A 12991-nucleotide genomic window follows, 5' to 3' on the forward strand; every position below is an offset into this window, starting at 1 on the left:
TTCATTTTTTTTCTGTTATCGAAAAAAATATTTCGAAAATAAAAACAGAAAAATATTAAAGGCAGAATAAAAAATTTTTTTAAAAGATTTTTCTTACACTTTATTTCTCAAGTAATTATTGTTTTTACGGTATTATTAAATAATACAGGTTACAATGTACATACATATTTTACATAATTATATGATGTAATAATTAACAAACCAGACCAGTATATTTTTGGCGATTAACAATTATTTATTAGTTTATTTAATTATCCATTAACGTTTTTTAACTGTTAATTTGCGTACTTCAATCATCAATATTATTATTTAATTAATAAATCTCGCTACTCTTGACATCGATAGACTATAAATAATCGTTTTTATTGTCGATCAGCATCTTTTTTTAGATTTATATATTCGCAGTATTGAAGGCAAGAAGAAGTCGCTAAGTCATTTTGGATTTTTATTTTTTATATCAAGCAAAATTTGTGGATCTACTGTTAATGTCACACTTGAAAGCTTATTATACATTTATAATAACATTTACTATATGTTTTATTTATACGCAAGACCTAATTTTTTTCATACTCTGGTTTTACTGAACATAATTTTTAATTTTATACACTACCGGTAATTTAAAAAAAAAAAAAAAAACCTCAATGTTTCATTAAATAAAAATTTTTTAAATTATTGTCCTTATAAATTATTACTTTCATATATATTTTTCAAAATTTATTTATTTCATTAAACATTTTTATTGTCGATATAATTGATACACTTTATATTAAATATATCGATAAAATTCGTATCAATTAATTTATTATCTATTTATATTAATTATTAATTTAATAAATAAATTAATATATAATTAGAATATATACAATAAAATCAAGCAAAAAAAAAATTTTTATTGTTTCGAGATATGATTTATAGTAGTAATTAATCGAGTACACCCACAATTAAATTACATTCAAACCCCATAAAAAGAATATTTCAATTAATGGCCAAAAAAATTCAATTAAATATTTTTGATCTATTGTCTAATACAGAGGTACGATATTTGAATATTTAATAAATAATTACCATTTATGTACAAAAAAAAATTACATATATTTTTTTCATTCACGCAATTGCAAACAATTAATTAATAAAACCATTTTATTTTTCTAAAAAAAAGCAACAGACTAAAAAAATTCATAACAACTATTTTTTATTACTATTATTATTATTATTATAATTATTATTATTACTATTATTATTGTTATTAATAATAAACAATAGTAATAATAAAAAAAAAATTTCGGCACTTTACACACGAGTATATTTTATTGTCATAAAATTATTATTTTTTCTTAATATATATATAAATATATCAGAATTATTGTTCGACAGCATCAGCACTTAGCTTATTATCATTATTATTTATTTATTACCATTATCAGTATTCTTATAATATTTATTTTTATTTATTTATTTATTTATTGGAATTAAATATATATTTAAAGATATATTTTGTTTGGAGATCAGGGATCGACTATCAACTCAACACATCTCAACACTATTAGGCCCGATACTACCTCCAATCTAATGATAATTTTATTTATTATTTATATAAATATGTATATATTTTTTCTACAGTTTCCTTTTGCCGATCAGATAAATATTTTTTTTTATTTTATTCTTTTCTTTAATTTTTATCATTGACATTTGGAGAATTTTCCTTTATTATTAATAGTTATTTAATATAGTCTATTTTATTCATTTTTCACTTCAGACACTAATATATTTATTTATTATTTTTTTTTTATCAAAAGCAATACGTATTTATTGAAAATTAATAAATTTATTTCAAGTGCCTAAAATGTCGACATTGAAGACGTTTTCATGTATAATATATGTCAAAGATTCATTTTTGAACATCTTATTGGTTAATCAGCATATAAGTATAGATAAGATGCGCGCGAGCTTCTGCGCATCGTAACCTAGTAAATGAAAAATGTGAATATGAAAAATTATAGGTTTTACCCGATATTATATTAATTTCCATACACAGTTAAAAAAAAGGGTGTAATATAAGGTGTTGGGCTTCGCGGATTTAAATTTAACTCCAGAATATGGAGGGAACAATTTTTTATTTTAATTATTTATAAAAAAAAAAAAAAAACGCGGCGTAAAATACAAAAAGGAAAAAATTCTACTCAATGACTGATATATATAAATATATTTTATAATAAAATGATATATTTAATTTTTGATATTTATATGAATGCAAATAAATTTTTAATTTTACAGTAAAAAAAAATTTGTACATATTGCTTTCGATAAAAGAACATAACCTACCATTCGAATAATAATATATGTATATATATTAATAAATAATTTGGCTTTTTTTCTAAATATAAAATTTTTATCTCTAACAATAAATAAATAATGAAGCATTATAGTATTGTTAAAATGAATAACAGTAAATTATTGCTACAACCAAAAAAATTAATTTTCGTTAACGTCGTAAATTAATAAATATAGGGAGCTATCAATGTATAATTAATTATGACTATCATTAAAATTTTATGATGGTATTTATCTATAAATTTTTATATTAACATCTCTCGTTACCCATCATTATTATTTACCATTATATTTTTTTCAAGCATCAACATTTCAATAATTAATTTTTTTAATTACGTGTCCGTTAATTATATTCATATAGATATTGCCATAATTTTCATACAACCGATCCGCGTACAACGCACTCGATCACTATCAACCCATCGAGGGATATATGTTTATATTTAGATATATATATTTTTATAATTATAATCAATAATCGACAATATCATTTATTATAACGCATGTATATGAATATTTATATATTTTAAATTATTTAAATGTTTTATTACTCGCTTTAAAAAGGTCTCGCGTAAATTGACTAATTTCTCACGATGAGTTTCGTTTTTATCAAATTAATTTTTTTTTATGTTTAAGAATTCGTAAATTGTATTTATTATTCATACAATTTAATTAATTAATAATTATATAATATTGCAATAATTTTAAATAATTTTTTTTTTTTAATTAAAAACAAATTTTATGGAAATATTTCCTCCACATAATTCCAGAACTTAAAAAAAAAAATTATAGCACTACTTTATACTTTGTTTTGATTAATTATTTTGATTAAATTAAATTTTTAATGTCTTGTCACTATTTCCAGTTTTTTTTATCGTACAGTAGGCATTTTATTTACTTGAACTCCGGATTTTTGACTCCGGAATTCTGAGTGATGAAGTAAATTCTGATTTAAATAAAAGCCGTAATCACTTCGAATTAACTCTCGATTTTTTACAGTGCAAAATATGCGACAGTGAACTTCCGGCTTTATTCAGGGCACGAATTTCTAATAAATGTCTACTGTGAAATCAAAAAAGCCAGTAAAATAGTTACACCTCATACATAATAGATAATTATATATATATATATATTTATTATACAAATTATATAAATAATATTTATTAATTAATTAATTAATTAATCACTTGCTAAGACTTTCATCGTTAATGTACTTTCAATTACTTTCATATTTTTAAATATTTATAAATATCTTTATGAAAATGTTTCAAAAAATTCATATATTTCTTATTTATAAAAAAAAAAGTTAATTTTCAATGTTTGATACTTCCTCAAAAATATTAGTACGTATATCAATTAATTTATTGCTACTTAATAAAATAAATTAATTAATACCTAAAAGTATCAGCCAATTGTGCTCTTTTTTGTCTCTCCATTATTGTCTCCACAAATCGTGTATAATCCATCGGTTTATTTTATTAATTATCGTATTGTCATTTTTATTTTATTTATTTTTATTGTAAATTTTCTATTAAATAAATAAAATATTTATATATCAAATGTGCTGTCAGTCAGACGTGCGATTAAAAACAAGTGCATTTATTTTATAATTTATAATTATTATTTTTATTACTCAATTCCAGTAAATAAATTTTCAATTTTTTTTAATTATTGTCAGTTAATTTAATTATCAATATTTTTTTTTTTATTGTACACAGAAAAAAAATAATTTCTTCCTCAAGAAATTTTTTTTTGTGTAAATTTAAATTCCAATCAATTCCTGGTTATTCAAAAAATTCTATTTATTTTTATTTACGCCATTTTTTTTTTTTTATAAAAAATACTTTCAATATTTTTTTTAAATACTTTCTTCGTTGGCTTGTAGCACTATCATCTGTCCTCTTAGGTATTGTTTATTTTTTTTCCAAGAGGAAATATAAATATATTTATTTAATATTTTTAAAATAATATATAAATTTTATTTTTATACTTTCATTGTTTTCTTTTTCTTAAATATATTTTTTTGACTTTCATATATTTATTTAAGTCTCAATAACTCAAATAATCTTTTTTTCATTAAAAAAAAAAAAAAAAAATCAAACTCAAAATTACTGTGATAATTTAGAGACTCAAATTATCAGCGGGAAAAAATAAAAAATGTACGCACCTGGTCGACGAAGTGATAATTAAATTAAAAAAAAAAAAAATACTTGTCATAAATTTAATCCCATTGCTGGTGATGCTGCATGACATCATGGGAGTAATCGTCGACCGTCGGTGGCTGAACTTGGCTCTCCTGTAGATTGCTGGCGAATGGATTGGACGAATGAAAAGGATTTGAATTATTTGTCGTTGACCCGTAATTTATTACCGGTTGGCTACTATGCATACTTGCTTCAGTTTGTTCATTATCATTCCAGCCCGCATTAGCATCAATCGATGGTTGTTTCTATAACAAATAAATAAATTAATTAATTAATTAATTAGCTGATGGATTATATAAATAAACCGACGAATGATAACTTACGATGAATTCTGATTGCATAACTTTGGGCGGTGGCGGTATCGGTGGTTTATTTTGCCCGAGATCATCTAATGGATTCCAACTGCCTTGCTCGTCTAGTGCTGGGTCAGCCCACGGTTGTAATTCACCGGAACAGAAAATTCCATAGAATGTTACTCCGAAAAAGTGTACGCATGCCGCCATTATGAAGACATTTCTCCAACTTTCTGCGTCCTTTAATTTAAAAAATAATTATTTATCATTACTAGCAGACCCTTGGATTAAAAAGATATAAAGTACCTTATTTCTGGTGACAGTATCAACGAAAAAGGGAACAAGTAGCCCAGCAATCGTTCCAATGCCATTAGACATTCCCATCAAAATACTGGCGTACCGTGGCGCGATGTCAAGGTGATTGACATTGAACCCAGAAATAGCGAACCCGCTGCAAGCGACTCCAATAGCCAGAGCTACAGTCGCACCTGCGCCATTTCTGTGAGTAGTCGCATTGGCAACAACCAGGAAAAACAATGCCTCCATACCGAAACCTCCGCAATTGAACAATTTTCTCACATTGGTAGTCGTCATCATCCCCGTTTTACGTAAGTGATCCGCAAGCAATCCACCGCATGGTACGATTATTGTCATCAACAAATGAGGCAACGACCCAATGACTCCAGTCTGTTATCAAATTCAAATAAGTAATATTATTCTTAATTAATTACCGAGCAAATTTATTAATTACCTCAACCAAAGGCATATCAAATGACTCGTGCATAAATCGAGCCTGGAACAGGACCAGCAAATAAAAGTTCCACGAACGACAAAAATTAGCGACAATTATTGCGTAGACTGGCATCGATGTGAAAAATTTACGCCAAGGGGTTGACGAGAAGGTGGGAATCGGCTGCGTGTTTACTGCTTGACCCAATGAGTCTTCTATGTAACGCAATTCTTGGGCTGAAATGCAAGGGTGCTTCGATGGGCGTTCAAATCCCAACCAGAGCCAGAAGCACCACCAAATTAATCCGCAGACGCCTAGAAAAATAATCAGCTCAAGTGATTTTTTCGGTATTGATTGGCTGGGTTGCATTGGTTAATTTTTAAAAAATGAATGTGTGGACAGTTACCGTAAAAGTAAAAAGACGCTTGCCAGCCGAATGCATTGCTCAGTAAAGCAGAAAGTGGCATTCCGATAACAACTGCGGCGTATGAACCACAAAAAGCGAGAGTTGCTAGTCTTGATCTCTCTAATGGCGGTGCCCAGTATTTCCATATACCGTGACAAGCTGGATAAGTTACTCCCTAATTAATAAATATATTAGAGAGATTAAATTTTTATCACAGGCCTAATGTCAAAAATCAGGAGTGATCTGGATTTTATTTAAATCCGCATTTACTCTGATTCGGTTTTAATATTCACATAAAAATTACCTCGACAAGTCCTTTGCATATTTGGACACACATATCAGCAGCAGCATGAAGAGATAAAGCACCAGGTACTAGAAGATTTAAAAATGACGACGCAGCAATAGCCATTCCGAATATCCTGTTTGCAGGATAAAGCGAGGCCAAAAAACCACCGGGCACTTGAGTCACCAGGTATCCCCAAAAAAATGAGGAATCCAACAAACCCTCGGTGCCGGTGGTCCAATTAAACTTCGCTTGCCCTTCACTGTTTGTGTCGTTCTTCATTATTAATTTAGCCATGCTCATATTACACCTCATACCGAAAGAAATAACGAAACCTGAAGAGATTAATTTTAAAAGATCATTATTTATGGAATAATAAATTTTTGAAATTAGAAATAAATTAGTAAAGTGGGTACCTAAGCATGCGAGGGTGGCGATCGTGTACCTCTTGGACAAACAAGGACACTCGGGCATACAATAAGTGTCGATGTGACGTAAGGGCGGTCTCTCGGGTTCTGGCAGCGAGTCGAAGGACCCACGGGGATGTAAATCTTTGTCTCGTTCGAATCCCATGTTGTCTTTAGCACTTTCATTGTTTGGCATCGCAAACTCTTCATATCCACGCTGGTTTCTTCTCTCGATACGCATTCTACATTTTTATTTAAATCAATTAAATTCATTTACTACTAAACAATAAACCGCCGTCTCATCGTACTCATTTTATACGACTTTTGTCTCGTGACAATACAAATTTTTTTTTTAAATCCTAAAATAATCGCGGCACAATTTAAATTTTAAAAATAATTAATTACTGGATAATTAATAAATTATTTTTACAAAATTAATGACGAAACTTTTTAAAAATTTAAATTTAGAAAATGGAAATTTTCAGTTCCGATGTACGAGCGTTCGGAAATCGATGAAAAATAAAAATTTTTTAAAGGCATCTTTGTAGGGAAATTAATATAATTTGCTGTCTATCGAGACTGTTTTATCAAAATTAAATTAAGTACACAATCTATTTTGTGAAATATATTTAGAAGTAAGTGGCTTTTAATGTTAGGAAACTCAGGAGATGCCATAACGATATTTAAAATTTAATTGATTAATTTATAAAATATTTTAAACAATAAATAAATTATTTTTTTAAAATAAACCAAACATTGAAGTTTGTAGACAATTATAAATTTTCTGATTTTATTTTTCAGCAAACCAATTGCAAAATTTAAAAAACTAAAAAAATGCACATGTAGACAATTAAAAAAGCTATAAGTGCAATTTTTTTAAATATTTTTTTTTTTATAATTTATCATTTCTAAAACAATTCAAAAATTGTAATCATAAAAACGTATCATAAAAAAAAAATAACATCTTTATCTAAAATGAAAAATTGGCTCGATTGAAAAATTTGAAACCTTGACATAAAAATTCTAAGCCGATTTCACATAAATCCCTAGTATAAAATCACATATATCACTTTATTAAAATTAATATATAAAAAAGTAATCTGATTTAAAAAAAAAAAAAAAATTTCTTGAAAGAACAATTTTGGATAAAAAAAAAATACATAAATTTTTATGGACTAGAAAAATTTCTTGTATAAAAAAATCCTTTTTTTTCTGTACAGTAATAATAATAACTTACTCAGCAAGTTTCCCATCAACCCTGGATTTAATTGTCGCGAGGGCTCCGAGACCCGCTGCCGCGATTCCGGACATCTTTAAATTATTGGGGTTGCTCTTGGATTAATATTTATGTTGGTATTGTTTTTTTGCAGCCCCTAGTGGCAAAAAAAACCAGTAGTAATTTAATTAATTATTTTTTTCATTTTCTAAAACATCAATTTCATAATTTGCACTCAGTTATACATTTCATACAACAAAATTAATAATGACCAAATTTTAATCATTTATAAATATATTATATATGTCTGCTAAATAGAATAAATGGACCCTGGTTACGTAAAATATAAAAGTTATAAAATACAAGTAGTAAATGCGTTACGTCGACAAGTGAGTACAGCAAATCCACAGGGGTTGAATTTTATAGTAGGGATGTTTATTTAGAGTAGTTGCCCATCTACCCTTCTAATCCCCAGTGCTTTCGAGGGATCGTCTCTTGAGAATAGAAAAAAAAAAATGCTAAGGAACGAAAGGAGTGAAAAGAGAGTACTTGAGATTTAACTGATATATTTTCCCCGATCCGAGGATTTAAGAAACGTTTTATCAGTTATATATTTTACTATCTGTATAAATATTTTATCTGATAAAAATAATAATAATAATTTTTATTATTATTATTATGATTTATTTGAATCCTTACAAATATTAAAATTGCTCAAGTTTCAATTGGCCTGTAATTGAACCCCCGCAATTATAATTTACAAAATTACTCGAATCATAATTTTATTGATTATTATAGGTATATATTTTTTAATAAAAAATATGATGGGATTTTTTATAGTTGGAATTTTTTTTTAAATTCTAATGGAAATAATAGAGATAAGAAACATGTAATTATTTAACTCTTTTTAATGATAGTAATTTTGATGGGAAGATCTAGATATATATACATATATATATGTAGATGGATAGATAAATAGATATAGAAATATTTAAATAAAAAAATGACGTGACATGATAATGGAGAGTACAAAGGAAAAAAAAAAACATGCACGTGTTTTTATGGATAAATGAGTGAGGGTAAAATCTTGTACGGTGAATAAGAGAAGGGTGGCGGGAAGTAATCGTAATGGACTGTCACGGCAATTGACCAATACGTTAACGTTTGCCATTAATGGTTTGATGTCTTTTTTTTTTTATTGTTGTCTCTGGGGCATCATCAGATTCTTCATTATATTTATCGCTCATAACTTTCAACTACAATTGTAATTTACTATCTCAAATTTTTTAATATCGACTTTTAAATTTATCAAGTATATTAATTGAGTGACATGATAATAAAATAATTATCTCGGCAATAGTTATTAAGATATTTTTCTGACAAGTCATCCCCGAAAAATTTTAGCCACTATCGATCGTCACGAATGACTTACGCGCTTATAGACTACCAAATATGCAATTCATATATTTTTTTCTTTGAATGAAAAAAATCGTTTTTTTATTTAAGAAAAAAAATTATTTTATAAATTTTCACAAAATTTATTTTTCACTTTTTATAAATCAAAATTTTCACTAAAAATTCACCAATTTTATCACTTGCAAATACTTTCACATAAAATATATATATATATATATATATATATATATATATCACTATTAAATATTCACAACTATTGATCACTTGCAAGAAATTGCAACATCAAAGAACAAAAAATTCAAAAAAAAAAAAAACCTTAAAAAAAAAAATCACAAATTTGATGAATAATTATAATAATGTATTAATAAATCGATTATAGATAATGAGACTCACCAATAATTAAGTCCAGGTGAGAGTAAATGCGGAGTGGGTTCGAAAGCGCGGGATCGCGACGAAGAACGTCGTCGTCGTCCTCGCCGTCGTTGAGTTCGTAGGTTCCGAAGGGAAAGCTCGAACTCCTGGCGCCAGCGCATTTACATCTATCACTCCCATTGGCCATAGATTCACGACGCATCGATATCACTGGCCAATAACATTAACAACAACCCCTTCTCAAAATGACCCTAGGCGGAGCTTTTCCTGGTTTTACCTGTCATAATAATAATCATCGTCATTATAATTATAATAATAATCATAATAGCAACAAAAACTACAATCGAGTTTACGTCCCCGCATAAATACGAAAAATCACTTTGACCAAATTTATTATTTTTTCTTAATTAATGTCCTTTTTTTCCAAAAATTTTTAGTCATTAAATTATGTGGGAAATTTTGGTATTAAAAAAAATAATTCAATAAATTGAATTATGTTGTTGATAAAAATTTAATAAAAATTCAAATTTAATTATAATGGAGTTTGAATTGTCAGTGAAGAGACTTATATAGTGAATTGTCGGAGATAAATAGAGAGAAGATGTGATGGTGAATAGTGATAAACTTTTCCCCTTGAGTTTTACGCCCGTATCACTGCCGCGTGCGTATTCGCATTCGGTGGGTGTTTGATATTCTAGTGAAAGCTCCCACCGTTGCTAGAAATTAAATATAAATGTTAGATATATTTTTCAGTATAAAAATAATTGATAAATAGCACATGGACACTTGGGTATGGGAATATAAATATAATAATTAATGAAAGCAAAATATGAAAAATGGGAATTTAGGATTGAGGAATAAAATGAATTTAGTGATTTCTGAGGCGACATTTTAGTAACATGTCTGTGAATTATGACGAATAGGCGGCAGGGAAGGCTGGATGATTTGGGGAAAAAATAATAAGAGTAAAGCTGATTTTTGTAGGAAAAAGTCATAAAGGGAATAGGAAAGCAAAGCCGGAAGCCGGGGGATGGAATCCTTGGGTAGACGTTAGGAGCTAACTCGGTATTGTTACAAACAGAGTAAAGCAGAGAGCAGACGGGATGTAGTGTAGAACCCTCTCGGCGGTTGCCAGGAAATATCGATCGGGCAAACTGGGGGAAAACGAGTAGAGGATAGAGGATGAGATGCTGCTACTGGCCCGTTGTATTACTCCCGACTCACAATCTTTTATTTCATTCCTACCCGACTTACTCATGGGCTGTACACACAAGTACTTTATCTACTACTGCTACTAGTTGAGTGCATTACACAACTCGATTTTACTTTGGTCATTTATACTTACTCTATTGTGCCGCAAACTTTATACTGTGGACACACTAACGGTTATTGGAGTCGTAATGTTTAAACACTTGCTTGTATTTTAATAATTGACGCTATTCGACTTTCCAACACTATGGGTAATAGTTACTGTCATAAAAATTTATGCAATAGAATTTATTTTAGCATCAAATTTTTAAGATTTTAGTACTACTACTTGTCATTCCTTTTTTTTCTTTGTAACTTTTGTAACGATATCGTACGAAAAAAGAATACATGTGGACAAATTTCATATATGAGACATGTATGCCTCATATATGTTTCATACATGTAATTTGCCCATATATATTTTTTTTGTATGGAATAGTAAAAACTTGAGAAGGTTACAAATTTGAAATTTATTATGGGGTTGGAAAATTAATACTTGATGTAGTATTCGAAGATTCCTCGTACAGAAAAAATATATGAGAACAAATTTCATGTATGAATATGCCTCATATATCAAATTTACCCGCTTATATATTTTTTCGTAGAGTTGTCTGAATTTTCTAGAATTTTCTATGCATTTTCTTGGAAGTCGACTCGGACAATATCTAAATACTGGAATCGCTGATTTTAATCTTAAGGAACCTCAGATGTGTCAAGGCATAGAATATACATGAGAATTTGAAAAAATTTCATTTCGGGCGCAAGCGAGTTTGAATTTTTTTTTGAAGTCTGGACAGGACCTAAAGGCTAGTCACTGATTTTAGTCTTCAGGGACCTCGGATGTCATGAAAATAAAAAATCTACATTACAATTAAAAAAAAGTATTTTTTGAACCCGGCATTGAGACTAAAAGCTAATAAAATTTTTTTGAAAAAGACAGTTACTTTTATTTTAATACCGAATAAACTTATCGCCATTACAAAGTCTATTATTAATGTTAAATACATGCTTCGACTAGCTAAAGTTTTCATGATTTATTTAACTACTTTAATCCCTTGGGTATTTTTATGTCTACCAGTTTTGAGACCTACTTACTCACTATCTCCCCATAAACTTTACAAATCTTCCCTGAGAATTTCATTAAGTCCAAAACTATTTGGTCCAATATTTGACTTCACTTTAATTATTTAAACTTTACTTGCCTCATTATCAAATTTTTAAATTTTTCAAATATATAACCAATGACCTCTCAAAGTCTAATCAACCCAAAATTCATTTTTTCCTCAAAAAAAAAAAAAAAAAAAAAAAATCCAAACTCAAAAAAAAGGATTTCTTTGCGCAAAAAATTTTTTGCAGTACGAATTGAAAACAGAAATTTTCTTGTATCAAAATTCATTTATTCCTCAAAAAAAAAAAAAAAAAAATCCAAACTCAAAAAAAAGGATTTCTTTGCGCAAAAATTTTTTTGCAGTATGAATTGAAAACAAAAATTTTCTTGTATCAAAAAATTTTTTTTTTCTGTGCATAATTCAAAAAATAAATAAATAAAAATAATTACATGTTTGATAACTATGATAATATATTTATCGTCAATAAAATGAGACCTCATATCGTGTCCTAATTGAGTTGATATCACGACACGATTTTTAACGGTTACATTTACACACACACACACACACATATTTATATACTTAAATGTACCCATGAAAATATATGTATATCGTCTCATATACATATATATACATGTGTGGGTGTTAACATCTATAAAGGTAAAGTACTCAGCTATATTGTCGTGGGGTTCACCGTAATGGGCTGTGCGAATGACAAAAGACTGAGCATCAGATCGATTCCCCACTCGCTTTTGTAAATAATGTCCTTCGACTTTTTTTTTACTTTTTCATCTACATTTTATATTTTATTGTTATTGTTATTGTCTTTTATTTACATAATAAAAAATTCATATAAAATAAATATAAATTACTACTAAAAAAAAATTAAAATATAAAATTAAAAAATATATATATGTATAGATATATATTCCCTTCAATTATTTAAATTAACATATTTATGCAATAACTTGATGTC

General features: G+C 27.7%; 1 protein-coding gene across 1 annotated transcript; it reads right to left on the reverse strand.

The window, feature by feature from the left end:
• Positions 1-4552: 4552 nt before the first annotated feature.
• Positions 4553-9753, reverse strand: LOC103569901 (vesicular glutamate transporter 1). The gene is made up of 9 exons (XM_008547446.1): positions 9680-9753; positions 7892-8027; positions 6664-6896; positions 6269-6582; positions 5965-6139; positions 5580-5872; positions 5135-5515; positions 4859-5068; positions 4553-4780 (listed from the first exon to the last, which is right to left on the reverse strand). Exons 2-9 carry the CDS (start codon positions 7963-7965, stop codon positions 4553-4555), a joined length of 1908 nt encoding a protein of 635 aa, XP_008545668.1. The 5' UTR covers positions 7966-8027; positions 9680-9753.
• Positions 9754-12991: the final 3238 nt, after the last annotated feature.

This window comes from Microplitis demolitor, chromosome 1 (genome assembly GCF_026212275.2).
Source record: "Microplitis demolitor isolate Queensland-Clemson2020A chromosome 1, iyMicDemo2.1a, whole genome shotgun sequence".
Taxonomy (NCBI): Eukaryota; Metazoa; Arthropoda; class Insecta; order Hymenoptera; family Braconidae; genus Microplitis; species Microplitis demolitor.

What these genes read in the sequence shown, in the direction of transcription:
- LOC103569901 (XM_008547446.1), bottom strand. Translation starts at nt 7,965, where the DNA reads ATGTCCGGAATCGCGGCAGCGGGTCTCGGAGCCCTCGCGACAATTAAA. An exon ending in TTGATATGCCTTTGGTTGAG is followed by an intron (nt 5,516 to 5,579) that starts GTAATTAATAAA and finishes ATTTGATAACAG; the next exon opens with ACTGGAGTCATTGGGTCGTT. An exon ending in ATACTGTCACCAGAAATAAG is followed by an intron (nt 5,069 to 5,134) that starts GTACTTTATATC and finishes TTTAAATTAAAG; the next exon opens with GACGCAGAAAGTTGGAGAAA.